This window comes from Triticum urartu, chromosome 1A (assembly GCF_056163025.1).
Source record: "Triticum urartu cultivar PI428250 chromosome 1A, HENAU_Tu73, whole genome shotgun sequence".
Lineage (NCBI taxonomy): Eukaryota > Viridiplantae > Streptophyta > Magnoliopsida > Poales > Poaceae > Triticum > Triticum urartu.
In genome coordinates this window covers 248518209-248544763 of record NC_141873.1, presented here as the reverse complement: position 1 = coordinate 248544763, position 26555 = coordinate 248518209, and the positions used below count along the sequence as shown (strand labels likewise).

The following is a 26555-nucleotide window of genomic DNA, read 5'->3' as shown; positions in this document are numbered from 1 at the left end:
TCACTGCCACAGGAAGATCCTAATCTTCAGTGGTAGGCGAATGTCCCAGATCAGGCTAAAGGGCTGAGGGGCCAACGAGGGGGCGATTGCCGCATATAGGGACTTAGTAGAGAAGCGGCCAGATGACTCCAGGCGCCAGGAGATGGAGTCAGGGGCACCCTCGACGTCCATCGGGAGAAGAGCGATGTCCTGGAGGAGGGAGTCCCACGCGACAACCTCGAGGGAACCGAAAGGGCGCCGGAAGGCGAGACGCCCTAAGTCAATAAGGGCCGTCTCGACAGAGACCTGAGTGTCAACCGCTATGGCGAATAGGTCCGAAAACCGAGCAGCCAGGGGGGAGTCTCCTAGCCAGCGGTCAAACCAAAACAGGGTCGAGGACCCAGAGCCAACTGAGATGGACGTGCCGATGCGGAGCATGGGAAAGAGCTGAATCACAGCTTGCCAGAACTGGGATCCGCCCGAGTGCTGACAGAACACAAGAGGCTGGCCACGGAGGTACTTGTTTTGGATGATGGTGAGCCAGAGGCCTCCCTCCCCATTGGCGATATGCCAGAGCCACCGGGTCAGGAGAGCGATGTTCATGCGCCGAGAAGACAAGATGCCTAGTCCACCCTGGTCCTTGGGCTTGCAAATGTCGGGCCAGCTCACCATAAGGTATTTCTGCTTGTCACCCTCATCTGCCCAGAAAAACCTGGATTGGTATTTGGCGATCTCCTGGTGGTGCTCATGAGAAACCAAAGGAGGCTAACGAGCGAGGAGTTGATGAGAATTACCCAGGCCGCCTTCGAGAGCCACCTCCCCTTCCAGGGCTCAACTCGGTGCTGCATCTGGGTCACTGTCGGGCGGAGGTCAGCCACAGTGAGCCTCGAGTCACTAACGGGTATCCCCAAGTAAGTCTTGGGGAAAGTACCCAAGCGGCAGTTCAACCGGTCAGCAATGGCCAGAGCCTCATCCGGAGGATAGCCAAGGATCATCACTTCGCTCTTATCGAAGTTGATCGTGAGCCCGGACATCTGTTGTAAGCATAGAAGGAGGAACTTCAGGTTGACAATATCGGTCGCGGAGCCCTCCACCATTATTATTGTGTCGTCAGCATATTGAAGGAGGGAGACCCCTCCCCCTCCTACAAGGTGAGGGACAATGCCGTGGATATTGCCAGCATATTTAGCCTTATCCAGGATGACCGCAAGGGCATCGACCACCATGTTGAACAAAAACGGGGAGAAAGGGTCGCCTTGGCGAACCTCACAAAGGGTGGGGAAGAAAGGCCCGACCTCGCCGTTAATGTTAACCACGGTCCGATCACAGGAGACGAGTTGCATAACTCTGGTCACCCACCGGTCGTCAAAACCCTTACGGAATAATACTTCCCGAAGGAATAGCCAGGAAACTGTATCATAAGCCTTATGAAAGTCAAGCTTCAGGAAGACCGCACTATGGTGTTTGGACCGGACTTCATGAAGGACCTCTGTAACACCCCGGATATGACTTTCCCAATATGTATTCCAACTCTTGCCGTTTCCGGCGTTAAGTTATTTTATTTTTCTCGGGTTCGGGTTTTTGTCTCCGTGTGTTGTTATCGTTGTCATGCATATCATATCATGTCATCATGTGCATTGCATTTGCATACGTGCTCATCTCATGCATTCGAGCATTTTCCCCGTTGTCCGTTTTGCATTCCGGCGCTTCGTTCTCCTCCGGTGGTCATTTCTACCTTTCTTTCGTGTGTGGGGATTAAACATTTCCGGATTGGACCGGGACTTGCCAAGCGGCCTTGGTTTACTACCGGTAGACCGCCATTCAAGTTTTGTACCATTTGGACTTCGTTTGATGCTCCAACGGTTAACCGAGGGACCGAAAAGTCCTTGTGTGTCTTGCAGCCCAACACCCCTCCAAGTTGGCCCAAAACCCATCAAAACCCTCTCCATCATCTAGAGCGTTCGATCACGATCGCGTGGCCGCAAACCGCACTCCATTTGGAGCTTCCTAGCTCCCTCTATGCCTATTTATAAATCCCCTTCCAAAAATCTCAGGCAAACCCTAACCTCTCCCTCTCCTCGCGCCGCCGGACGAAAACCCGCCGTCCGGACGTGTCCGTTCCCGCCGTCCGCCGCCACGTGTCGTCGCCTGATTCGTCCGCCGACCGCGCCCACTTCCCCCGCGCCGCCGCGAGCCGGCCCGCTGGGGCCCAGACGGGGCCCTCTCGGCCCGTCGCCCGCGCCCGCGCCTCTCATCTCCTCCGCCGGCCACCGCCCGCCACCGACGTTCGCCGCCCCAGCCACCGGCGCGCGCCGCCCCGGTCGCCGCGTCCGCCGCACCCAGCCGGCGCCGCTCCGGCACCGCCTCGCCTCGGTGCCCGCACCCGGTGGTCGCCCGCGCCTCCCTGTCGCCAACTCCGGCGAGCCCCGGCGTCCTCTTCCTCCGGCGAGCCCGCGACGAACTCCGGCGACTCCCTGCTGCTACAGTGCTCCGGCGTGCCTCGATCCACGCGCTGGATTTGGATCTGTGGAAACTTTCGGTTGACTTTTTCATCCCTGAACCCTAATCTTTTTGCAAATTTTGGCATGCTATAACTCCGCATCCGTAGCTCCGTTTTTGGCTTATAGCATATCAAAATGTTCGTCTCAGAGAGTACATCATTTCATTCCATTGCATCATTTTCATTTGAGATTATCTTGATGCCCGAAATGCTGTTGGAAGAGGGCTACTTGAGATCATTGTCAGATCTGCTGCTCCATTTAGATATTTGTCATTTTTGCCATGATTAATGTGTGCATGATATGCCCTTGAGCTCTACATATGTTTTGTTAAGGGGTTTTCCATCTTTTCAGAGGTGAAACCTATGTATTTTTGTGATGTGTGTGGTGACTAGCACAAGCTTGCAAAGTGAGGCACTTGGTAATGCTGATTTCAGGGACTTAGCATTTCCACTAAGTCCTTGACCTGTTTATCTCATATGGCCATATGTTCATGTTGTTTCCTAGTGATCCGTGCCTCTTTTGAGGATGATCAGTAAGGATGTTTTGTTAATCTTGTAGTGCTCTATCCATCCATGTCTTTTTTTGCAATTATGGAGCACCCTAGCTTGAGTCAATCGAGCTCTACTTTTGCTACTTCATGAATCTGGGCAGATTGTCTACTTGTTAGCGATTTTGCCAAGGATGTTGTAGTTGATCCGTGCATGTTATGTTATTGTTCTTGCCATGTCTAGCTTGTATTTTGTGTATTCTTGATGGCTGTACGCTTAGCTTTTCATGAATTGCTCCGTAGTGAGTGCATCGAGCTCGTAAACATGCCTACTTGAAATCTGTTTTCAGCATATGCCAGTTTTCATTAAGTCTAAAAACTGATTATGCTTTTGCTATGTTCACATGCTTGCAAATGTGTTTTCTGATCCCTTTTGGCTCAAGGTCACTAAGGGACTTTTGTTAAGCTTTTTGAGTAGCTCCATGCCATGTTTTACTTTGCCTTGTTCAGGTCCTGTAGCATGTAGTTTTGTTGCTCCAAAGAGTGCTATCTGATCTGAAATTTCCAGACAAGTGTTAATTTCACTAAGTCTGAGATCTGTTTACCATATGCATTTTTGCCATGCTTGTTTGATCCTGTTAATGGATGATTTGGCCATAGCTCAGTGCTAGACTTTTGTTAAGCATCATGAATGCATCCCTGCCATGTATTTTTATGCCATGTTTGGGTGCTGTAGCATGTTCATCTCGTTGTATTTGGATGGCTACTTGCTGTAAATCGCAGAACGTGGCCATATTTGAATTGCTTGCCATTTCCAAACCGTAACTCCGATTCCGGCGTTCTTTATATCGTTTTCAAGCGATTTCATCTCATCTTTCTAGTGGCAAACTTGGATTTCCAAGCTGAGGCCAGGTTCATGCATCCCTTGTCAAATCTTGCATATGCATCCCGCATCGCATCCCGCATAGCATCATATTGTTTGATCCTTGCACGTGTTTGATTGTGTTCCGTTTGCTTGTTTGTCTTGTTTGGGTAGAGCCGGGAGACGAGTTCGCTAATGAGGAGCCCGTTGAGTTTGCTTTCCAGGATCCAGTCAACTCTGACAACTTTGCAGGCAAGATGATCATACCCTCGAAATCACTACTATCTTTGCTTTGCTAGATGCTCGCTCTTTTGCTATGCCAATGCTACGATGCCTACCACTTGCTTTCAAGCCTCCCAAATTGCCATGTCAAACCTCTAACCCACCATGTCCTAGCAAACCGTTGATTGGCTATGTTACCGCTTTGCTCAGCCCCTCTTATAGCGTTGCTAGTTGCAGGTGAAGTTTGGAGGCCGTTCCTTGTTGGAACATTTATTTACTTGTTGGGATATCATTATATTGCCATGTTATCTTAATGCATCTATATACTTGGTAAAGGGTGGAAGGCTCGGCCTCTTGCCTAGTGTTTTGTTCCACTCTTGCCGCCCTAGTTTCCGTCATATCGGTGTTATGTTCCCGGATTTTGCGTTCCTTATGCGGTTGGGTTATAATGGGAACCCCTTGATAGTTCGCCTTGATTAAAGCTTTTCCAGCAATGCCCAACCTTGGTTTTACCATTTGCCACCTAGCCTCTTTTTCCCTTGGATTTCCGGAGCCCGAGGGTCATCTTATTTAAGCTCCCCCTGGGCCAGTGCTCCTCTGTGTGTTGGTCCAAACTAGAGTCCTGTGCAGCGCCCCCTCGGGGAAACTCGAGGTTTGGTTTTAGTTGTATGGAGCGCTCATCTGAGTGTGCCCTGAGAACGAGATATGTGCAGCTCCTATCGGGATTTGTTGGCACATTCGGGCGGTGTTGCTGGATTTGTTTTAACCTGTCGAAGTGTCTTGAAGAACCGAGATACCGAGTCTGATCGAAACGTCTCGGGAGGAGGTCTACTCCTTCGTTGATCGTGAGAGCTTGTCATGGGCTAAGTTGGGACTCCCCTGCAGGGATTTGAACTTTCGAAAGCCGTGCCCGCGGTTATGGGCAGATGGGAATTTGTTAATGTCCGGTTGTAGATAACTTGAACCTTAACTTAATTAAAATGAATCAACCGTGTGAGTTACTGTGATGGTCTCTTCTCGGCGGAGTCCGGGAAGTGGACACGGTGTTGGAGTAATGCTTGCGCATGTTGCTCTCTAGTTTCTCGCTCGCGCTTTGCCTCCTCTTCTCGCTCTCTTTTGCGAATAGGTTAGCCACCATATATGCTAGTCGCTTGCTGCAGCTCCACTTATATTTACCTTACCATACCTTTTAAGCTTAAATAGTCTTGATCGCGAGGGTGCGAGATTGCTGAGTCCCTGTGGCTCACAGATTACTATTACGCCAGATGCAGGGCCTGATGATTCCGCTCTAGGTGACGCGCTCGAGCTCAAGTGGGAGTTCGACGAGGACTCTCAACTATACTATGTTTCCTTTCCTGATGATCAGTAGTGGTGCCCAGTTGGGGATGATCGGGACCGTGTCGCATGTTGGGTTATCTTTTATTTTGGCGCCGTAGTCGGGCCATGAGTGTTTGGTTGATGTAATGCTATTTTATGTACTTGATTGACGTGGCGAGTGTAAGCCAACTATGTTATCTCCCCTTTTATTATCTATATTACATGGGATGTTGTGAAGATTGCCTGACTTGCGACATATGCCTTCAATGCGATTATGCCTCTAAGTCGTGCCTCAACACGTGGGAGATATAGTCGCATTGAGGGTGTTACAAGTTGGTAATCCGAGCCTTCCCCGACCTTAGGAGCCCCATTGCTTGATCGTTTTTAGCAGCCGAGTTGTGTCTAAAAAAATGTTTTGAGTCATTTAGGAATTATATATCGGAGAGTTTAGGAATTCTTTTTACTTCCCAGTCTCCTCATCGCTCTGGTAAGGCATCCTGACATAGAGTTTTGACTCTTCTCTTCTCAAATTTCTCTAAAAATTTTTTTAGGATCACGCGGGTATCTTGGAATTGTTCCGATGGTTTTATGACGAGAACATTGTCTTGGTGCCTCCTGTCAGGGGTTTGGTGGAAGTGTCCCGGGGAGTTGAGCTCTGAGGTGTTGTCGTCATAATTTTATCGTTGCAGTTCTGGAATACCTGAGTTTAGTACACCGACATCGAAAATCTCTTTTATGCAGTTCGTTGGTGAGATAACCTCGACGCCACCCAGTACTGGGGCGGGAGTTCGGGAGTATCGCCATAACTTGTATAAAGGATGCTTTTCGAAGGTTGAGGTAGATGGTTTCCGAAGTTTTTCTCGGTTATGTGTTGAAGGATGGATACAGCTGGATGTAGGATTTGCTAGATTTGGGTGAGATATTATGCTTCCCCTGTATCCCCAACACCTGATTGCATAACCGGAAAGGTTCGGGAGTTTCATAGGTGGGAATTCTAGTAGCTCTAGTTCTTCTTCCACGGATAGTTGGTTTGAGATTGGGATTTCTTACCGATTATTCGTTCTTGATCCGTACCTTGTTTATTTATTTCTCTACCTAAATTCTACGTGGCTTCTCAATTTATGGATATGTGACCATTTCAAGAGGAATGCATTCGTTCATTTTGTTCGGATGTGAATACTTTATGTTGCAATTTTCATTCCGTTGGATTCAGCTTCAATATTTTTCTATCCATGTGCTAATGGATGTCAACCTCTTCAGGATGGCTCCTCCAACGCGCACGACTCCGAATCCTGATCCGCCACCACCTCCACCTCCTCCGGAGGCATGGCAAGCTGTGATGGCCGCAACCAATGCAAACACACAGTTGATCATGAAAATTCTTCAAGAGCGCAATCAAGGCAACCAAGGGAACCAAGGCAACAATCAGAATCACTTTGCTACACTCAACCAGCTCCTTGCTAACGGGCCGAAGACTTTCAGCAATTGTGTTGAGGCAACCAATTCTGACGATTGGCTCGTGGATCTGTGCAAGCATTTCGAGTGCAGTAACGTCAGGCCTGAGGACTTCGTCAAGTTCGATTCCTTCCAACTCAAAGATCAAGCTGCAGAATGGTTCCAGCAGTACAAGGACTCCAGAGGTGGACGTGTGATCACTTGGGATGAATTCCGTCAAGATTTCAGAGCTCACCATATCCCTCAGAGCGTGGTTGGAAGCAAGCGTGAGGAATTCTGCAACCTGAAGCAAGGTTCTTTGTCTGTCTATGACTACAACAAGTTGTTTCAGAAGCTCGCCCGCTTTGCCAAGCAGGACGTCCCTGATGAGAAGAGCATGATATACCAGTTCAGGGGTGGTCTCAGAGAAGAAATCCAGCTAGCTCTTGTTCTCTTTGAGCCCTTGAGGTACGATGAGTTCTACAACATGGCATTGAAGCAAGAGGCCACTCAACTAAGGTGTGATGCTTCCAAGAAGCGAGGCAGAGATGCTACTCCTTATTCCTCTACTCAAGTGGCCAAGCAGCAGAAGTATTGGCTTCCTCCTCCTCCGTTCCGTCAGTCGTATCAGCAGAAGAGCAAAGGTGGCAGTGGATCTTCCCACCCACCCAACCCTGGCTTTCAGAACAAGACTTCGTCTCAAGCTCCAAGATCGAGTGCTCCGTATCACCGTCCGCTTTCAGAGGTCACGTGCAACAAGTGCCAACAGAAGGGTCACTATGCCAACAAATGTCTCAACCAGAGGCGTCTTCCTCCTCCTCCTGTGAGATCGGCAAGTACAGCTATGGTCAAGCATAACACCAAGTCCGCCAAGGTCAACTTGCTGAATGCAGCTCAGGAAGAGGATTCGCCAGATGTCATCATGGGTAACCTTCCTGTTAATGATATTCCTGCAAAAGTTCTTTTTGACACTGGTGCATCGCATTGCTTCATTTCCAAACCTTTTGCATCGAAGTATGAGTGCGATTATCAGTATCTGCAAAGTTCCTTGCAAATTGTGTCACCGGGCAAGCAGATGACAGCTAACACCTGCGTCCCGGAGGTTACTATCACCTTGGGCGACTACAAGTTCCTTTCTTCCCCAATTGTTCTTGGTAACTTGGATATTGATCTTATTCTCGGGATGGATTGGCTTTCTAAGCACAAGGCGCATCTTGATTGTGCTGCCAGGCAGATTCAATTGACTCATTCGTCTGAGGATGTAATTGTCTTTGCCGCTCGGGATAATACCATCCGTCTGTTTTCTCTTAATGAGAAGGGTGAACTCGATGCTATCTCGCAAATCCCAGTCATTTGCGAATATCAAGACGTCTTTCCAGAAGAGCTTCCAGGAATGCCTCCGCACCGGCCAGTTGAATTCGTCATTGATCTTGAGCCTGGCACGGAACCTGTGTGCAAGCGTCCTTACAAGATCGTACCTGAAGAGTTGAAGGAGCTGAAGAAGCAACTCGGTATTCAAGAAAGAATGGGTCTCATTCGGCCTAGTTCTTCTCCGTGGGGTTGTGGTGTTCTTTTTGTGAAGAAGAAGGATGGAACGGACCGACTTTGTGTTGATTACCGTCCATTGAACAAGAAGACCATCAAGAACAAATACCCACTTCCCAACATCAACGAGCTGTTCGAACAACTCAAAGGTGCCCAAGTATTCTCCAAGCTTGATCTCCGCATGGGTTATCATCAGATTCGAATCCATGAGCAAGATATTCCCAAGACGGCCTTCAGGACAAGCTATGGTTCATATGAATACACTGTCATGTCTTTTGGCCTCGTCAACGCTCCTCCGACGTTCTCTCGCATGATGAACTTCATCTTCAATGCCTACACCAATGACTTCGTTTTGGTCTATCTCGACGACATTCTGGTTTTCTCGAAGAACAAGGAAGATCATGCCAAGCACTTGCGTTTGGTACTCGATAAGTTGAGGGAACACAAGTTCTACGCCAAGTTCTCCAAGTGCGAATTTTGGCTCGATGAGGTTCTTTATCTTGGTCATATCATCTCTGCCAAGGGCATTGCCGTGAATCCTGAGAAGGTGTCTGCAATTGTGAATTGGGAACCTCCTCAGAACGTGAAGCAACTCCGTAGCTTCCTCGGTCTCGCAAGCTACTGTCGAAGATTCGTTGAAAACTTTTCTAAGATCGCGAAGCCTCTCTCAAATCTTCTCCAGAAGCACGTCAAGTACGTTTGGTCTCCGGAGTGTGACATTGCTTTCAACACTTTGAAAGAGAAATTGATCACTGCTCCAGTTTTGACTCCGCCTGATGAATCCAAACCGTATGAGGTCTTTTGTGATGCCTCTCTCCAAGGTCTTGGCGCAGTATTGATGCAAGAGAAGAAAGTTGTTGCTTATACCTCTCGCCAGTTGAAGCCTAATGAGAAGAACTACCCCACTCATGATCTCGAGTTGGCAGCAGTTGTGCATGCTCTTTTGACTTGGAGACATCTCTTATTGGGAAGAAAAGTGGACATTTTCACTGATCACAAAAGTCTCAAGTACATCTTCACTCAGCCTAATCTCAACCTCAGGAAAAATCGATGGGTCAAAATGATTCAAGAGTATAATCCGAGTATCGAGTATACTCCAGGAAAGGCCAATGTGATTGCTGACGCATTGAGCAGAAAGGCTTATTGTAACAGTCTTATTCTCAAGCCTTATCAACCCGATCTTTGTGAAGCTTTCCGCAAACTTAATCTGCAAGTTGTTCCTCAAGGTTTCCTCGCCAACCTTCAAGTCTCTCCTACCTTGGAAGACTAGATTCTCCAAGCCCAGCTTCTTGATGCTATGGTGAAAAAGGTGAAGATTGGGATTGCCAAGAGTCAACCCAAGTACAAGTGCTACTGCCTTGATGACAAGGACACTCTCTTCTTCGAGGATCGTATTGTTGTGCCCAAAGGTGACCTTCGTAAAGTGATCATGAACGAGGCTCACAATTCTCTCCTCTCCATCCACCCTGGGAGTACGAAGATGTATCAGGACCTTAAGCAGGCTTATTGGTGGACTCGAATGAAGCGCGAGATTGCTCAATTCGTGAACGAGTGTGATGTCTGCAGAAGAGTGAAGGCATAACACCAAAGGCCAGCTGGTCTCCTCCAACCTCTTGCCATTCCAGAATGGAAGTTTGACCACATTGAGATGGACTTCGTGACTGGGTTTCCAAAGTCCAAGCGTGGCAATGATGCTATATTCGTTGTCATCGACAAACTCACCAAAGTGGCTCACTTTCTGCCTATCAAAGAGTCAATCACTGCAGCTCAATTAGCGGAACTCTATACCTCTTGAATTGTCTCTCTGCACGGTATTCCACAAGTGATCTCTTCAGACCGTGGTAGCATCTTTACCTCCAAGTTTTGGGATTCTTTTCAGAAGGCCATGGGCACCAACATCCGTTTCAGCACAGCTTTCCATCCTCAAACTAGCGGTCAAGTCGAGCGTGTCAACCAGATTCTTGAAGATATGCTCAGGGCTTGTGTGATCTCCTTCGGCATGAAGTGGGAGGATTGTCTTCCTTATGCTGAATTCTCCTACAACAACAGTTTTCAAGCAAGTTCGGGCAAGGCCCCATTTGAAATTCTGTATGGCAGGAAGTGCCGTACCCCTCTCAACTGGTCCAAAACCGGTGAATGTCAGCTTTTGGGTAATGACTTAATCACAGAGGCAGAGGAAATGTGCAAAGTCATTCGAGATAACCTCAAAGCAGCCCAATCCCGCCAGAAGAGCTACTATGATAGTAAGCACCGTGATCTGGCTTTCAAGATCGGAGATCATGTTTACCTCCGCATCTCTCCTATGAAAGGTACTCGCCGCTTCGGTATCAAAGGGAAGCTTGCCCCAGATACATGGGACCTTTCAAGATTGTCAGCAAGAGAGGCGATCTCGCCTATCAACTCGAGCTTCCTTCAAACTTTGCAAATGTTCATGACGTGTTCCATGTCTCTCAGCTCCGAAAGTGCTTCAAGACTCCTGACCGCACCGTCAACTTCGAGGACATTGAGCTCCAAGAAGATCTCTCCTATCGTGAGCACCCCATTGCTATTCTCGAAGAGACTGAATGCAAGACTCGCAACAAGTCAATCAAATTCCTCAAAGTCAAGTGGTCACACCATTCCGACCGTGAAGCTACCTGGGAACGCGAGGATCACCTCCGTTCTGAGTACCCGGCGTTCTTTCAGTCCTAGATCTCGGGACGAGATCCTTTCGTAGTGGTGGAGTGTTGTAACACCCCGGATATGACTTTCCCAATATGTATTCCAACTCTTGCCGTTTCCGGCGTTAAGTTATTTTATTTTTCTCGGGTTCGGGTTTTTGTCTCCGTGTGTTGTTATCATTGTCATGCATCTCATATCATGTCATCATGTGCATTGCATCTGCATACGTGCTCATGTCATACATTCGAGCATTTTCCCCGTTGTCCGTTTTGCATTCTGGCGCTTCGTTCTCCTCCGGTGGTCATTTCTACCTTTCTTTCGTGTGTGGGGATTAAACATTTCCGGATTGGACCGAGACTTGCCAAGAGACATTGGTTTACTACCGGTAGACCGCCTGTCAAGTTTCGTACCATTTGGACTTCGTATGATGCTCCAACGGTTAACCGAGGGACCGAAAAGTCCTCGTGTGTGTTGCAGCCCAACACCCCTCCAAGTTGGACCAAAACCCATCAAAACCCTCTCCATCATCTAGAGCGTTCGATCAAGATCGCATGGTCGCAAACCGCACTCCATTTGGAGCTTCCTAGCTCCCTCTATGCCTATTTATAGATCCCCTTCCAAAAATCTCGGGCAAACTCTCCTCGCGCCGCCGGACGAAAACCCGCCGTCCGGACGTGTCCGTTCCCGCCGTTCGCCGCCACGTGTCGTCGCCTGATTCGTCCGCCGACCGCGCCCACTTTCCCCGTGGCGCCGTGAGCCGGCCTGCCGGGGCCCAGGCGGGGCCCTCCCGGCCCGTCGCCCGCGCCCGCGCCTCTCGTCTCCTCCGCCGGCCATCGCCTCCGACGCCGACCGCCCGCCGCCCGCCACCGATGTTCGCCGCCCCAGCCACCGGCGCGCGCCGCCCCGGTCGCCGCGTCCGCCGCACCCAGCCGGCGCCGCTCCGGCACCGCCTCGCCTCGGTGCCCGTACCCGGTGGTCGCCCGCGCCTCCCTGTCGCCAACTCCGGCGAGCCCCGGCGTCCTCTTCCTCCGGCGAGCCCGCGACGAACTCCGGTGACTCCCTGCTGCTACAGTGCTCCGGCGTGCCTCGATCCGCGTGCTGGATCTAGATCTGTGGAAACTCTCGGTTAACTTTTTCATCCCCGAACCCTAATGTTTTTGTAAACTTTGGCATGCTATAACTCCGTATCCGTAGCTTCGTTTTTGGCTTATAGCATATCAAAATGTTCGTCTCAGAGAGTACATCATTTCATTCCATTGCATCATTTTCATTTGAGATCATCTTGATGCCCGAAATGCTATTGGAAGAGGGCTACTTGAGATAATTGTCAGATCTGCTGCTCCATTTAGATATTTGTCATTTTTGCCATGATTAATGTGTGCATGATATGCCCTTGAGCTCTACATATGTTTTGTTAAGGTGTTTTCCATCTTTTCAGAGGTGCAACCCATGTATTTTTGTGATGTGTGTGGTGACTAGCACAAGCTTGCAAAGTGAGGCACTTGGTAATGCTGATTTCAGGGACTTAGCATTTCCACTAAGTCCTTGACCTGTTTATCTCATATGGCCATATGTTCATGTTGTTTCCTAGTGATCCGTGCCTCTTTTGAGGATGATCAGTAAAGATGTTTTGTTAATATTGTAGTGATATATCCATCCATGTCTTTGTTTGCAATTATGGAGCACCCTAGCTTGAGTCAATCGAGCTCTACTTTTGCTACTTCGTGAATCTGGGCAGATTGTCTACTTGTTAGCGATTTTGCCAAGGATGTTGTAGTTGATCCGTGCATGTTATGTTATTGTTCTTGCCATGTCAAGCTTGTATTTTGTGCATTCTTGATGGGTGTATGCTTAGATTTTCATGAATTGCTCCATAGTGAGTGCATCGAGCTCGTAAACATGCCTACTTGAAATCTGTTTTCAGCATGTGCCAGTTTTCATTAAGTCAGAATACTGATTATGCTTTTGCTATGTTCACATGCTTGCAAATGTGTTTTCTGATCCATTTTGGCTCAAGGTCACTAAGGGACTTTTGTTAAGCTTTTTGAGTAGCTCCATGCCATGTTTTACTTTGCCTTGTTCAGGTCCTGTAGCATGTAGTTTTGTTGCTCCGAAGGGTGCTATCTGATCTGAAATTTCCAGACAAGTGTTAATTTCACTAAGTCTGAGATCTGTTTACCATATGCATTTTTGCCATGCTTGTTTGATCCTGTTAATGGATGATTTGGTTGTAGCTCAGTGCTAGAATTTTGTTAAGCATCATGAATGCATCCCTGCCATGTATTTTTATGCCATGTTTGGGTGCTGTAGCATGTTCATCTCGTTGCATTTGGATGGCTACTTGCTGTAAATCGCAGAACGTGGCCATATTTGAATTGCTTGCCATTTCCAAACCGTAACTCCGATTCCGGCGTTCTTTATATCGTTTTCAAGCGATTTAATCTCATCTTTCCAGTGGCACACTTGAATTTCCAAGGTGAGGCCAGGTTCATGCATCCCTTGTCAAATCTTGCATATGCATCCCGCATCGCATCCCGCATAGCATACCATGTTGCATCATATTGTTTGATCCTTGCACGTGTTTGATTGTGTTCCATTTGCTTGTTTGTCTTGTTTGGGTAGAGCCGGGAGACGAGTTCGCTAACGAGGAGCCTGTTGAGTTTGCTTTTGAGGATCCAGTCAACTCTGACAACTTTGCAGGCAAGATGATCATACCCTCGAAATCACTACTATCTTTGCTTTGCTAGATGCTCGCTCTTTTGCTATGCCAATGCTACGATGCCTACCACTTCCTTTCAAGCCTCCCAAATTGCCATGTCAAACCTCTAACCCACCATGTCCTAGCAAACCGTTGATTGGCTATGTTACCGCTTTGCTCAGCCCCTCTTATAGCGTTGCTAGTTGCAGGTGAAGTTTGGAGGTCGTTCCTTGTTGGAACATTTATTTACTTGTTGGGATATCATTATATTGCCATGTTATCTTAATGCATCTATATACTGGGTAAAGGGTGGAAGGCTCGGCCTCTCGCCTAGTGTTTTGTTCCACTCTTGTCGCCCTAGTTTCCGTCATATCGGTGTTATGTTCCCGGATTTTGCGTTCCTTACGCGGTTGGGTTATACTGGGAACCCCTTGATAGTTCGCCTTGATTAAAGCTTTTCCAGCAATGCCCAACCTTGGTTTTACCATTTGCCACCTAGCCTCTTTTTCTCTTGGGTTTCCGGAGCCCGAGGGTCATCTTATTTAAGCCCCCCCTGGGCCAGTGCTCCTCTGTGTGTTGGTCCAAACTAGAGTCCTGTGCAGCGCCCCCTCGGGGAAACTCGAGGTTTGGTTTTAGTTGTATGGAGCGCTCATCTGAGTGTGCCCTGAGAATGAGATATGTGCAGCTCCTATCAGGATTTGTCGGCACATTCGGGCGGTGTTGCTGGATTTGTTTTAACCTGTCGAAGTGTCTTGAAGAACCGAGATACCGAGTCTGATCGGAACGTCTCGGGAGGAGGTCTATTCCTTCGTTGACCGTGAGAGCTGGTCATGGGCTAAGTTGGGACTCCCGTGCAGGGATTTGAACTTTCGAAAGCCGTGCCCGCGGTTATGGGCAGATGGGAATTTGTTAATGTTCGGTTGTAGATAACTTGAACCTTAACTTAATTAAAATGAATCAACCGTGTGAGTTACTGTGATGGTCTCTTCTCGGCGGAGTCCGGGAAGTGGACACGGTGTTGGAGTAATGCTTGCGCAGGTTGCTCTCTAGTTTCTCGCTCGCACTTTGCCTCCTCTTCTCGCTCTCTTTTGCGAATAGGTTAGCCACCATATATGCTAGTCGCTTGCTGCAGCTCCACTTATATTTACCTTACCATACCTTTTAAGCTTAAATAGTCTTGATCGCGAGGGTGCGAGATTGCTGAGTCCCTGTGGCTTACAGATTACTATTACACCAGATGCAGGGCCTGATGATTCCGCTCCAGGTGACGCGCTCGAGCTCAAGTGGGAGTTCGACGAGGACTCTCAACGATACTATGTTTCCTTTCCTGATGATCAGTAGTGGTGCCCAGTTGGGGATGTGTTGGGGAACGTAGTAATTTCAAAAAATTTCTACGCACACGCAAGATCATGTGATGCATAGCAACGAGGGGAGAGTGTGATCTACGTACCATGTAGATCGACAACGGAAGCGTTTGGTTGATGTAGTCGTACCTCTCCACGGTTCGACCGATCCAAGCACCGTTACTCCGGCACCTCCGAGTTCTTGGCACACGTTCAGCTCGATGATGATCCCCGGGCTCCGATCCAGCAAAGCGTCGGGGAGGAGTTCCGTCAGCACGACGGCGTGGTGACGATCTTGATGTTCTACTGTCGCAGGGCTTCGCCTAAGCACCGCTACAATATGACCGAGGTGGAATATGGTGGAGGGGGGCACCGCACACGGCTAAGGAACGATCACGAAGATCAACTTGTGTGTCCATGGGGTGCCCCTTGCCTCAGTATATAAAGGATGGAGGAGGAGGAGGCCGGCCAAGGCTTGGTGCGGCCAGGATGTGGAGTCCTACTAGGACTCCAAGTCCTAGTAGGAGTCCACCAAGAGGGGAGGAAGGGAGAAGGAAGTGGAGGAGAAGGAGAGGTGGCCGGCCCCCTTTTCGCTAGTCCAATTTGGACTAGAGGGGAGGGGGGGCGCAGCAGCCCCTTGGCCCTTTCTCCTCTTCCCACTAAAGCCCATCAAGGCCCATTGCTTCTCCCGTAACTACCCGGTACTCCAAAAAATACCCGAATCACTCGGAACCTTTCCGATGTCTGAATATAGTCGTCCAATATATCGTTATTTATGTCTCGACCATTCGAGACTCCTCGTCATGTCCCCGATCTCATCCGGGACTCCGAACTCCTTCGGTACATCAAAACTCATAAACTCATAATATAACTGTCATCGAAACCTTAAGCGTGCGGACCCTACGGTTCGAGAACAATGTAGACATGACCAAGACACGTCTCCGGTCAATAACCAATAGCGGGACCTGGATGCCCATATTGGCTCCTACATATTCTACGAAGATCTTTATCGGTCAGACCGCATAACAACATACGTTGTTCCCTTTGTCATCGGTATGTTACTTGCCCGAGATTCGATCGTCGGTATCCAATACCTAGTTCAATCTCGTTACCGGCAATTCTCTTTACTCGTTCTGTAATACATCATCCCGCAACCAACTCATTAGTTGCAATGCTTGCAAGGCTTAAGTAATGTGCATTACCGAGAGGGCCCAGAGATACCTCTCCGACAATCGGAGTGACAAATCCTAATCTCGAAATACGCCAACCCAACATGTACCTTTGGAGACACCTGTAGAGCTCCTTTATAATCACCCAGTTACGTTGTGACGTTTGGTAGCACACAAAGTGTTCCTCCGGCACACGGGAGTTACATAATCTCATAGTCATAGGAACATGTATAAGTCATGAAGAAAGCAATAGCAACATACTAAACGATCGGGTGCTAAGCTAATGGAATGGGTCATGTCAATCACATCATTCTCCTAATGATGTGATCCCGTTAATCAAATAACAACTCTTTTGTTTATGGTTAGGAAACATAACCATCTTCGATTAACGAGCTAGTCAAGTAGAGGCATACTAGTGACACTTTGTTTGTCTATGTATTCACACAAGTATTACGTTTCCGGTTAATACAATTCTAGCATGAATAATAAACATTTATCATGATATAAGGAAATAAATAATAACTTTATTATTGCCTCTAGGGCATATTTCCTTCAGTCTCCCACTTGCACTAGAGTCAATAATCTAGTTCACATCGCCATGTGATTTAACAGCAATAGTTCACATCAACATGTGATTAACACCCATAGTTCACATCGATATGTGATCAACACCCAAAGGGTTTACTAGAGTCAGTAATCTAGTTCACATCGCTATGTGATTAACACCCAAAGAGTACTAAGGTGTGATCATGTTTTGCTTGTGAGATAATTTTAGTCAACGGGTCTGTCACATTCAGATCCGTAAGTATTTTGCGAATTTCTATGTCAACAATGCTCTGCACGGAGCTACTCTAGCTTATTGCTCCCACTTTCAATATGTATCTAGATCGAGACTTAGAGTCATCTAGATTAGTGTCAAAACTTGCATCGGCGTAACCCTTTACGACGAACCTTTTTTCACTTCCATAATCGAGAAACATATCCTTATTCCACTAAGGATAATTTTGACCGCTGTCCAGTGATCTACTCCTAGATCACTATCGTACTCCCTTGCCAAACTCAGTGGTAGGGCATACAATAGATCTGGTACACAGCATGGCATACTTTATAGAACCTATGGCTGAGGCATAGGGAATGACTTTTATTCTATTTCTATCTTCTGCCGTGGTCGGGCTTTGAGTCTTACTCAATTTCACACCTTGCAACACAGGCAAGAACTCTTTCTTTGACTGTTCCATTTTGAACTACTTCAAAATCTTGTCAAGGTATGTACTCATTGAAAAACTTATCAAGCGTCTTGATCTATCTCTATAGATCTTGATGCTCAATATGTAAGCAGCTTTACCGAGGTCTTTCTTTGAAAAACTCCTTTCAAATATTCCTTTATGCTTTCCAGAAAATTATACATTATTTCTGATCTACAATATGTTGTTCACATATACTTATCAGAAATGTTGTAGTGCTCCCACTCACTTTCTTGTAAATACAGGCTTCACCGCAAGTCTGTATAAAACTATATGCTTTGATCAACTTATCAAAGCGTATATTCCAACTCCGAGATTCTTGCACCAGTCCATAGATGGATCGCTGGAGCTTGCATATTTAGTTAACACCTTTAGGATCGACAAAACCTTCTAGTTGCATCGTATACAACTCTTCTTTAGTAAATCCATTAAGGAATGCAGTTTTGTTTATCCATTTGCCAGATTTCATAAAATGCGGCAATTGCTAATATGATTCAGACAGACTTAAGCATAGATACGAGTGAGAAAATCTCATCGTAGTCAACACCTTGAACTTGTCGAAAACCTTTTGCGACAATTCTAGCTTTGTAGATAGTAACACTACTATCAGCGTCCGTCTTCCTCTTGAAGATCCATTTATTTTCTATGGCTTGCTGATCATCGGGCAAGTCAACCAAAGTCCATACTTTGTTCTCATACATGGATCATATCTCAGATTTCATGGCCTCAAACCATTTCGCGGAATCTGGGCTCATCATCGCTTCCTCATAGTTCGCAAGTTCGTCATGGTCTAGTAACATGACTTCCAGAACAGGATTACCGTACCACTCTGGTGCAGATCTCACTCTGGTTTACCTACGAGATTTGGTAGTAACTTGATCTGAAGTTACATGATCATCATAATTAGCTTCCTCACTAATTGGTGTAGTAGTCACAGGAACAGATTTCTGTGATGAACTACTTTCCAATAAGGGAGCAGGTACAGTTACCTCATCAAGTTCTACTTTCCTCCCACTCACTTCTTTCGAGAGAAACTCCTTCTCTAGAAAAACTCCGAATTTAGCAACAAAAGTCTTGCCTTCGGATTTGTGATAGAAGGTGTACCCAATAGTCTCCTTTGGGTATCCTATGAAGACATATTTCTCCGATTTGGGTTTGAGCTTATTAGGATGAAACTTTTTCATATAAGCATCACAACCCCAAACTTTAAGAAACGACAACTTTGGTTTCTTGCCAAACCACAGTTCAGATTGTGTCGTCTCAACGGACTTAGATGGTGCCCTATTTAACGTGAATGCAGCTGTCTCTAATGCATAACCCCAAAACGATAGTGGTAGATCGGTAAGAGACATCATAGATCGCACTATACCTAATAAAATACGGTTATGACGTTCGGACACACCATTACACTATGGTGTTCCAGGTGGCGTGAGTTGTGAAACTATTTCACATTGTTTTAATTGAAGACCAAACTCGTAACTCAAATAATTTACCTCTGCGATCATATCGTAGAAACTTTTATTTTCTTGTCACGATGATTTTCCACTTCACTCTGAAATTCTTTGAACTTTTCAAATGTTTCAGACTTATGTTTCATCAAGCAGATATACCCATATCTGCTCAAATCATATGTGAAGGTCAGAAAATAACGATACCCGCCGCGAGCTTCAACACTCATCGGATCGCATACATCAGTATGTATTATTTCCAATAAGTCAGTTGCTCGCTCCATTGTTCCGGAGAACGGAGTCTTTAGTCATCTTGCCCATAAGGCATGGTTCGCAAGCACCAAGTGATTCATAATCAAGTGATTCCAAAATCCCATCAGCATGGAGTTTCTTCATGCGCTTTACACCAATATGACCTAAACGGCAGTGCCACAAATAAGTTGCACTATCATTATTAACTTCGCATCTTTTGGTTTCAATATTATGAATATGTGTATCACTACGATCGAGATCCAATGAACTTGTTTCATTGGGTGTATGACCATTGAAGGTTTTATTCATGTAAACAAAACAACAATTATTCTCTGACTTTAATGAATAACTGTATTGCAATAAACATGATCAAATCATATTCATGCTCAACGCAAAAACCAAATAACACTTATTTAGGTTCAACACTAATCCCGAAAGTATAGGGGAGTGTGCGATGATGATCATATCAATCTTGGAACTACTTCCAACACACATCGTCACTTCACCCTTAACTAGTCTCTGATTATTCTGCAACTCCTGTTTCGAGTTACTACTCTTAGCAACTGATCCAGTATCAAATACTAAGGGGTTGCTATAAACACTAGTAAAGTACACATCAATAACATGTATATCAAATATACTTTTGTTCACTTTGCCATCCTTCTTATCCGCCAAATACTTGGGGCAGTTCCGCTTCCAGTGACCAGTCCCTTTGCAGTAGAAGCAGTTAGTCTCAGGCTTAGGACCATACTTGGGCTTCTTCACTTGAGCAGCAACTTGCTTGCCGTTCTTCTTGAAGTTCCCCTTCTTCCCTTTGCCCTTTTCTTGAAACTAGTGATCTTGTCAACCATCAACACTTGATGCTCTTTCTTGATTTCTACCTTCATCGCTTTCATCATCATGAAAAGCTCGGGATTCGTTTTCGTCATCCCTTGCATACTATAGTTCATCACGAAGTTCTACTAACTTGGTGATGGTGACTAGAGAATTCTGTCAATCACTATCTTATCTGGAAGATTAACTCCCACTTGATTCAAGCGATTGTAGTACCCAGACAATCTGAGCACATGCTCACTAGTTGAGCGATTCTCCTCCATCTTTTAGCTATAGAACTTGTTGGAGACTTCATATCTCTCAACTCGGGTATTTGCTTGAAACTTCAACTCCTGGAACATCTCATATGGTCCATGACGTTCAAAACGTCTTTGAAGTCCCGATTCTAAGATGTTAAGCATGGTGCACTAAACTATCAAGTAGTCATCATATTGAGCTAGCCAAACGTTCATAACGTCTGCATCTGCTCCTGCAATAGGCTCGTCACCTAGCGGTGCATCAAGGACATAATTCTTCTGTGCAGCAATGAGGATAAACCTCAGATCACGGATCCAATCTGCATCATTGCTACTAACATCTTTCAACACAATTTTTCTCTAGGAACATATCAAAATAAACATATGAAAGCAATAACGCGAGCTATTGATCTACAACATAATTTGCAAAATACTACCAGGACTAAGTTCATGATAAATTTAAGTTCAATTAATCATATTACTTAAGAACTCCCACTTAGATAGACATCCCTCTAATCCTCTAAGTGATCACGTGATCCAAATCAACTAAACCATAACTGATCATCACGTGAAATGGAGTAGTTTACAATGGTGAACATCGTTATGTTGATCATATCTAGTATATGATTCACGCTCGACCTTTCGGTCTTCATGTTCCGAGGCCATATCTGCATATGTTAGGCTCGTCAAGTTTAACCCGAGTATTCTGCGTGTGCAAAACTGGCTTGCACCCGTTGTAGATGGACGTAGAGCTTATCACACCCGATCATCACGTGGTGTCTGGGCACGACGAACTTTGGCAACGGTGCATACTCAGGGAGAACACTTCTTGATAATTTAGTGAGAGATCATCTTATAATGCTACCGTCAATCAAAGCAAGATAAGATGTATAAAAGATAAACATCATATGCAATCAAAATATGTGACATGATATGGCCATCATCATCTTGCGCCTTTGATTTCCATCTCCAAAGTACTGTTATGATCTCTATCGTCACCGACATGACACCATGATCTCCATCATCTTGATCTATATCAATGTGTCGTCACGTGGTCGTCTCGCCAACAATTCCTCTTGCAACTATTGCTATCGCATAGCAATAAAGTAAAGTAGTTATTGGGCGCTTGCATCTTATGCAATAGAGAGACAACCATAAGGATTTTGCCAGTTGCCGATAACTTCAACAAAACATGATCATCTCATACAACAACTTATATCTCATCACGTCTTGACCATATCACATCACAACATGCCCTTCAAAAACAAGTTAGACGTCCTCTACTTTGTTGTTGCAAGTTTTACGTGGCTGCTACGGGCTTAAGCAAGAACCAATCTTACCTACGCATCAAAACCGCAACGATAGTTTGTCAAGTTGGTGCTGTTTTAACCTTCGCAAGGACCGGGCGTAGCCACACTCGGTTTAACTAAAGTTGGAGAAACTGTCACCCGCTAGCCACCTTTGTGCAAAGCATGTCGGGAGAACCGGTCTCGCGTAAGCGTACGCGTAATGTCGGTCCGGGCCGCTTCATCCAACAATACCGCCAAACCAAAGTATGACATGCTGGTAAGCAGTATGACTTATATCGCCCACAACTCACTTGTGTTCTACTCGTGCATATAACATCAACACATAAAACCTAGGCTCGGATGCCACTGTTGGGGAACGTAGTAATTTCAAAATTTTCCTACGCACACGCAAGATCATGTGATGCATAGCAACGAGGGGAGAGTGTGATCTACGTACCATGTAGATCGACAACGGAAGCGTTTGGTTGATGTAGTCGTACGTCTCCACGGTTCGACCGATCCAAGCACCGTTACTCCGGCACCTCCGAGTTCTTGGCACACGTTCAGCTCGATGACGATCCCCGGGCTCCGATCCAGCAAAGCGTCGGGAGGAGTTCCGTCAGCACGACAGCGTGGTGACGATCTTGATGTTCTACCGTCGCAGGGCTTCGCCTAAGCACCGCTACAATATGACCGAGGTGGAATATGGTGGAGGGGGGCACCGCACACGACTAAGGAACGATCACGAAGATCAACTTGTGTGTCCATGGGGTGCCCCTTGCCTCAGTATATAAAGGATGGAGGAGGAGGAGGAGGCCGGCCAAGGCTTGGTGCGGCCAGGATATGGAGTCTTACTAGGACTCCAAGTCCTAGTAGGAGTCCACCAAGAGGGGAGGAAGGGAGAAGGAAGTGGAGGAGAAGGAGAGGTGGCCGGCCCCCTTTTCCCTAGTCCAATTCGGACTAGAGGGGAGGGGGGGCGCAGCAGCCCCTTGGCCCTTTCTCCTCTTCCCACTAAAGCCCATCAAGGCCCATTGCTTCTCCCGTAACTACCCGGTACTCCGAAAAATACCCGAATCACTCAGAACTTTCCGATGTCCGAATATAGTCGTCCAATATATCGATCTTTACGTCTCGACCATTTCGAGACTCCTCGTCATGTCCCCGATCTCATCCGGGACTCCGAACTCCTTCGGTACATAAAAACTCATAAACTCATAATATAACTGTCATCGAAACCTTAAGCGTGCGGACCCTACGGTTCGAGAACAATGTAGACATGACCGAGACACGTCTCCGGTCAATAACCAATAGCAGGACCTGGATGCCCATATTGGCTCCTACATATTCTACGAAGATCTTTATCGGTCAGACCGCATAACAACATACGTTGTTCCCTTTGTCATCGGTATGTTACTTGCCCGAGATTCGATCGTCGGTATCCAATACCTAGTTCAATCTCGTTACCGGCAAGTCTCTTTACTCGTTCTGTAATACATCATCCCGCAACCAACTCATTAGTTGCAATGCTTGTAAGGCTTAAGTGATGTGCATTACCGAGAGGGCCCAGAGATACCTCTCCAACAATCGGAGTGACAAATCCTAATCTTGAAATACGCCAACCCAACATGTACCTTTGGAGACACCTGTAGAGCTCCTTTATAATCACCCAGTTACGTTGTGACGTTTGGTAGCACACAAAGTGTTCCTCCGGCACACGGGAGTTACATAATCTCATAGTCATAGGAACATGTATAAGTCATGAAGAAAGCAATAGCAACATACTAAACGATCGGGTGCTAAGCTAATGGAATGGGTCATGTCAATCACATCATTCTCCTAATGATGTGATCCCGTTAATCAAATAACAACTCTTTTGTTTATGGTTAGGAAACATAACCATCTTCGATTAACGAGCTAGTCAAGTAGAGGCATACTAGTGACACTTTGTTTGTCTATGTATTCACACAAGTATTACGTTTCCGGTTAATACAATTCTAGCATGAATAATAAACATTTATCATGATATAAGGAAATAAATAATAACTTTATTATTGCCTCTAGGGCATATTTCCTTCAGGATGATCGGGACCGTGTCGCATGTTGGGTTATCTTTTATTTTGGCGCCGTAGTCGGGCCATGAGTGTTTGGTTGATGTAATGCTATTTTATGTACTTGATTGACGTGGCGAGTGTAAGCCAACTATGTTATCTCCACTTTTATTATCTAGATTACATGGGATGTTGTGAAGATTGCCTGACTTGCGACATATGCTTTCAATGCGATTATGCCTCTAAGTCGTGCCTCGACACGTGGGAGATATAGTCGCATCGAGGGTGTTACAACCTCGTGGAAGACCAGCACCCCATCCAGGATAAACCTCCCTTGAATGAAGGCGAATTGGTTGGGGTGAGTGACAGCGTCAGCTAAAAGGGTCACCCTATTGGCGTACCCTTTAGCCAGGATCCGAAATATCACATTGACCACGGTGATAGGCCGGAACTGGCGGATGTCAGAGGCCCCCGGAACTTTGGGGATGAGGGTGATGACCCCATAGTTAAGGCGGCCAAGGTCCATTGTCCCTGAAAAGAACTCCTCGAAGAGGGCCATGATTTCCGGTTTGATGGTCTGCCAAAATGATTTGAAGAAAGTCACTGGCAGTCCATCAGGCCCCGGGGTCGAGGAGGGGTTCATACCCTTTATGGCAGCGAGGACTTCGTCCTCCAAGAAAGGTGCCACCAAGGCGGCATTAGCCGCATAGGACACTAGCTGGATGCCCGACCAAGTGTCGGGAGCCAGAGCGGCCCCACCCCGAGGGGTGGGGGAGAATAAGGCTTTGTAAAAGCCTTCTACATGGGCATGGATATTCGATGGACGGACAAGCTGGGTATCTCCATCCCATAAGCAATGGATGGAGTTAAGATGCTGCCGCCCATTTGTGATTGCCTGGAAGTAAGCTGTATTGGCGTCTCGACGAAACACCCATCGTTGGGTACCACGGAGCCTCCAGTAAGCCTCCTCATCTGTGTAAATGGTCGAGAGCTAATCCTCGAGATCGTATCTCTGCATCCACTCATCCGGGGAGATCTCGGAAATGTCAGCGCGGGTGTCCAGAGCTTGGATGGCGGAGAGTAGAGCTTTCTTGCGTTCGCGGAGGTCTCGACCAAGGTTCGCGCCCAAACCCTTCATAAATTTATGGGCGAGCTTGGCACAAAACTACCATGAGTCAACGGTAGACATGGAGCGGTGGGGAGTAGTGCGCGCGGTGGTCCATTTATCCACGACCGCCGTGTGGAATCCTGCCTGGTTGAGCCAGGAAAGCTCAAACCGAAACCGCGGCGGGACGGGGGGGGGGGGGGGGAGGGGGGGAGGCATTCGTCGGTGGTGGATAGGAGTAGAGGAACGTGGTCAGACCCGATCCGGGTAATCGCCCGAAGCGAGGTCAGGGGACATCTAAGTTCCCAATCTGGGGAAACTAGGACACGATCCAGGATGGATCGCGTCGGGTCAGCCCGACGGTTTGTCCAGGTGAACCTGGAACCCGTCCGCTCGAGCTCACGGAGACCGAGCTCCACGATGCAGTCGTTGAACAGCTGCATCCGGGGGCGGTTGATCCGGTCATTATTCTTCTCATCCGGGGAGCAGATGAGGTTAAAGTCACCTCCCACGACAACAGGGAGGAGGGAGGCGGAGACCTTCGGTTGAAGCTCAGCGAGGAAGGTCGGGGAGCGCCGGTGGTACGCCGACCCATAAAAAATTATGACCTCCCATTTGAAGTTGAGCGCCCGCTCGAAGATCTCCATACTAACGAAGAATTCGCCCCGGTCCCACTACAAAAAAAACACATCCGTGACATTTTGGGCTGAACGAATTTTTTTTCTGTCATACATATGACACTTCTATGACGATAATTGTGACAAAACCCGGTATCATCATAGATGTGGTGGGCTCCTACTTCTATGACAAAAAATCATGATAGAAAATGGGATTTTCGTCCTGGGCGGGACGGAGACGCAGCTGCATGACATTCTTTGGGCCGTCCATGACGGAAAAAACCGTGGTAGAAGCGAGGGCGAGGAAAATTTCGGCGAGTTCCCGGTTACAGTGGGAGGTCGGGGGCCGAGTGATGCGCGTTTCTCTCGTACACGTACGCGCGTGTGTGCGAGGCGTTGGCTCTAACTGAACCCGAGCGAGGCGTTGGGCTCTAACTGAACCCGAGCGATTGCACTGCACGCTATGCGTTACTGAACCCGAGCGATCGATCGATGGCTGTTAACTGAACCCGATCGAGCGATTCCTTCGCTACTGCTGCTAACTGAAGCCGATCGATGCTGCCTCTGGGATGAACAGTGAGTGTTGCGGGGGGGGGGGGGTGGATGAACAGTGAGCGGTGGCGTTGCCTCTGGATGAACAGGACCCCGTGGTGTGGTGGAGGGCTAGATGAACAGTAGACGGTGGAGGGGTGCCCGTGGATGGGTGGTTGAACAGGACCCCGTGGTGTGGAGGGATGGATGAACAGTAGACGGTGGAGGGGTGCCCGTGGAGGGGTGCCCATGGAGGGGTGGTTGAACAGTAGCCGGTGGAGTAGCCTGCGGTGGAGGCTGGATGAACAAGAGCCCGTGGAGGCTGGAGGAGGTCGACGGTGGAGATGAACAGTATCCCGTGGAGTCCCGTTTTGCGGTACGCCACAGCCCTCCCGATGAACAGAACCCCCGTTTCGACCGTAGCACTCCAACACAAGTCCGTTTCATCCGTTTTACGGTACGCCACACCCCTCCCGATCAACAGGACCCCCGTTTTGACCGTAGGAGGTCTGTTTCGTCCGTTTTGCGGTACGCCACACCCCTCCCGATCAACAGGACCGCCGTTTCGACCGTAGGAGGTCCGTTTCCTCCGTTTTGCAGTACGCTGGCCCCCTCTTGATCAACAGGACCCCGTTCCGAACGTAGAAGGTCCGTTTCCTCCGTTGTGCGGTACGCCAGGCCTCGTTTCCATCGCCTGTTCCGTCCAAGCCCTCCCGATGAACACGACCACGCA

The 26555-nt window shown here is 47.5% G+C and overlaps 1 protein-coding gene across 1 annotated transcript; it reads right to left on the bottom strand.

Annotated features, from left to right (window-relative positions):
• LOC147990726 (uncharacterized) lies at positions 1-25321 on the bottom strand. Its single transcript, XM_087538368.1, has 4 exons — positions 24995-25321; positions 23865-24146; positions 774-1013; positions 1-714 (listed from the first exon to the last, which is right to left on the bottom strand). Exons 1-4 carry the CDS (start codon positions 25319-25321, stop codon positions 1-3), a joined length of 1563 nt encoding a protein of 520 aa, XP_087394494.1.
• Between the last annotated feature and the right edge of the window lie 1234 nt (positions 25322-26555).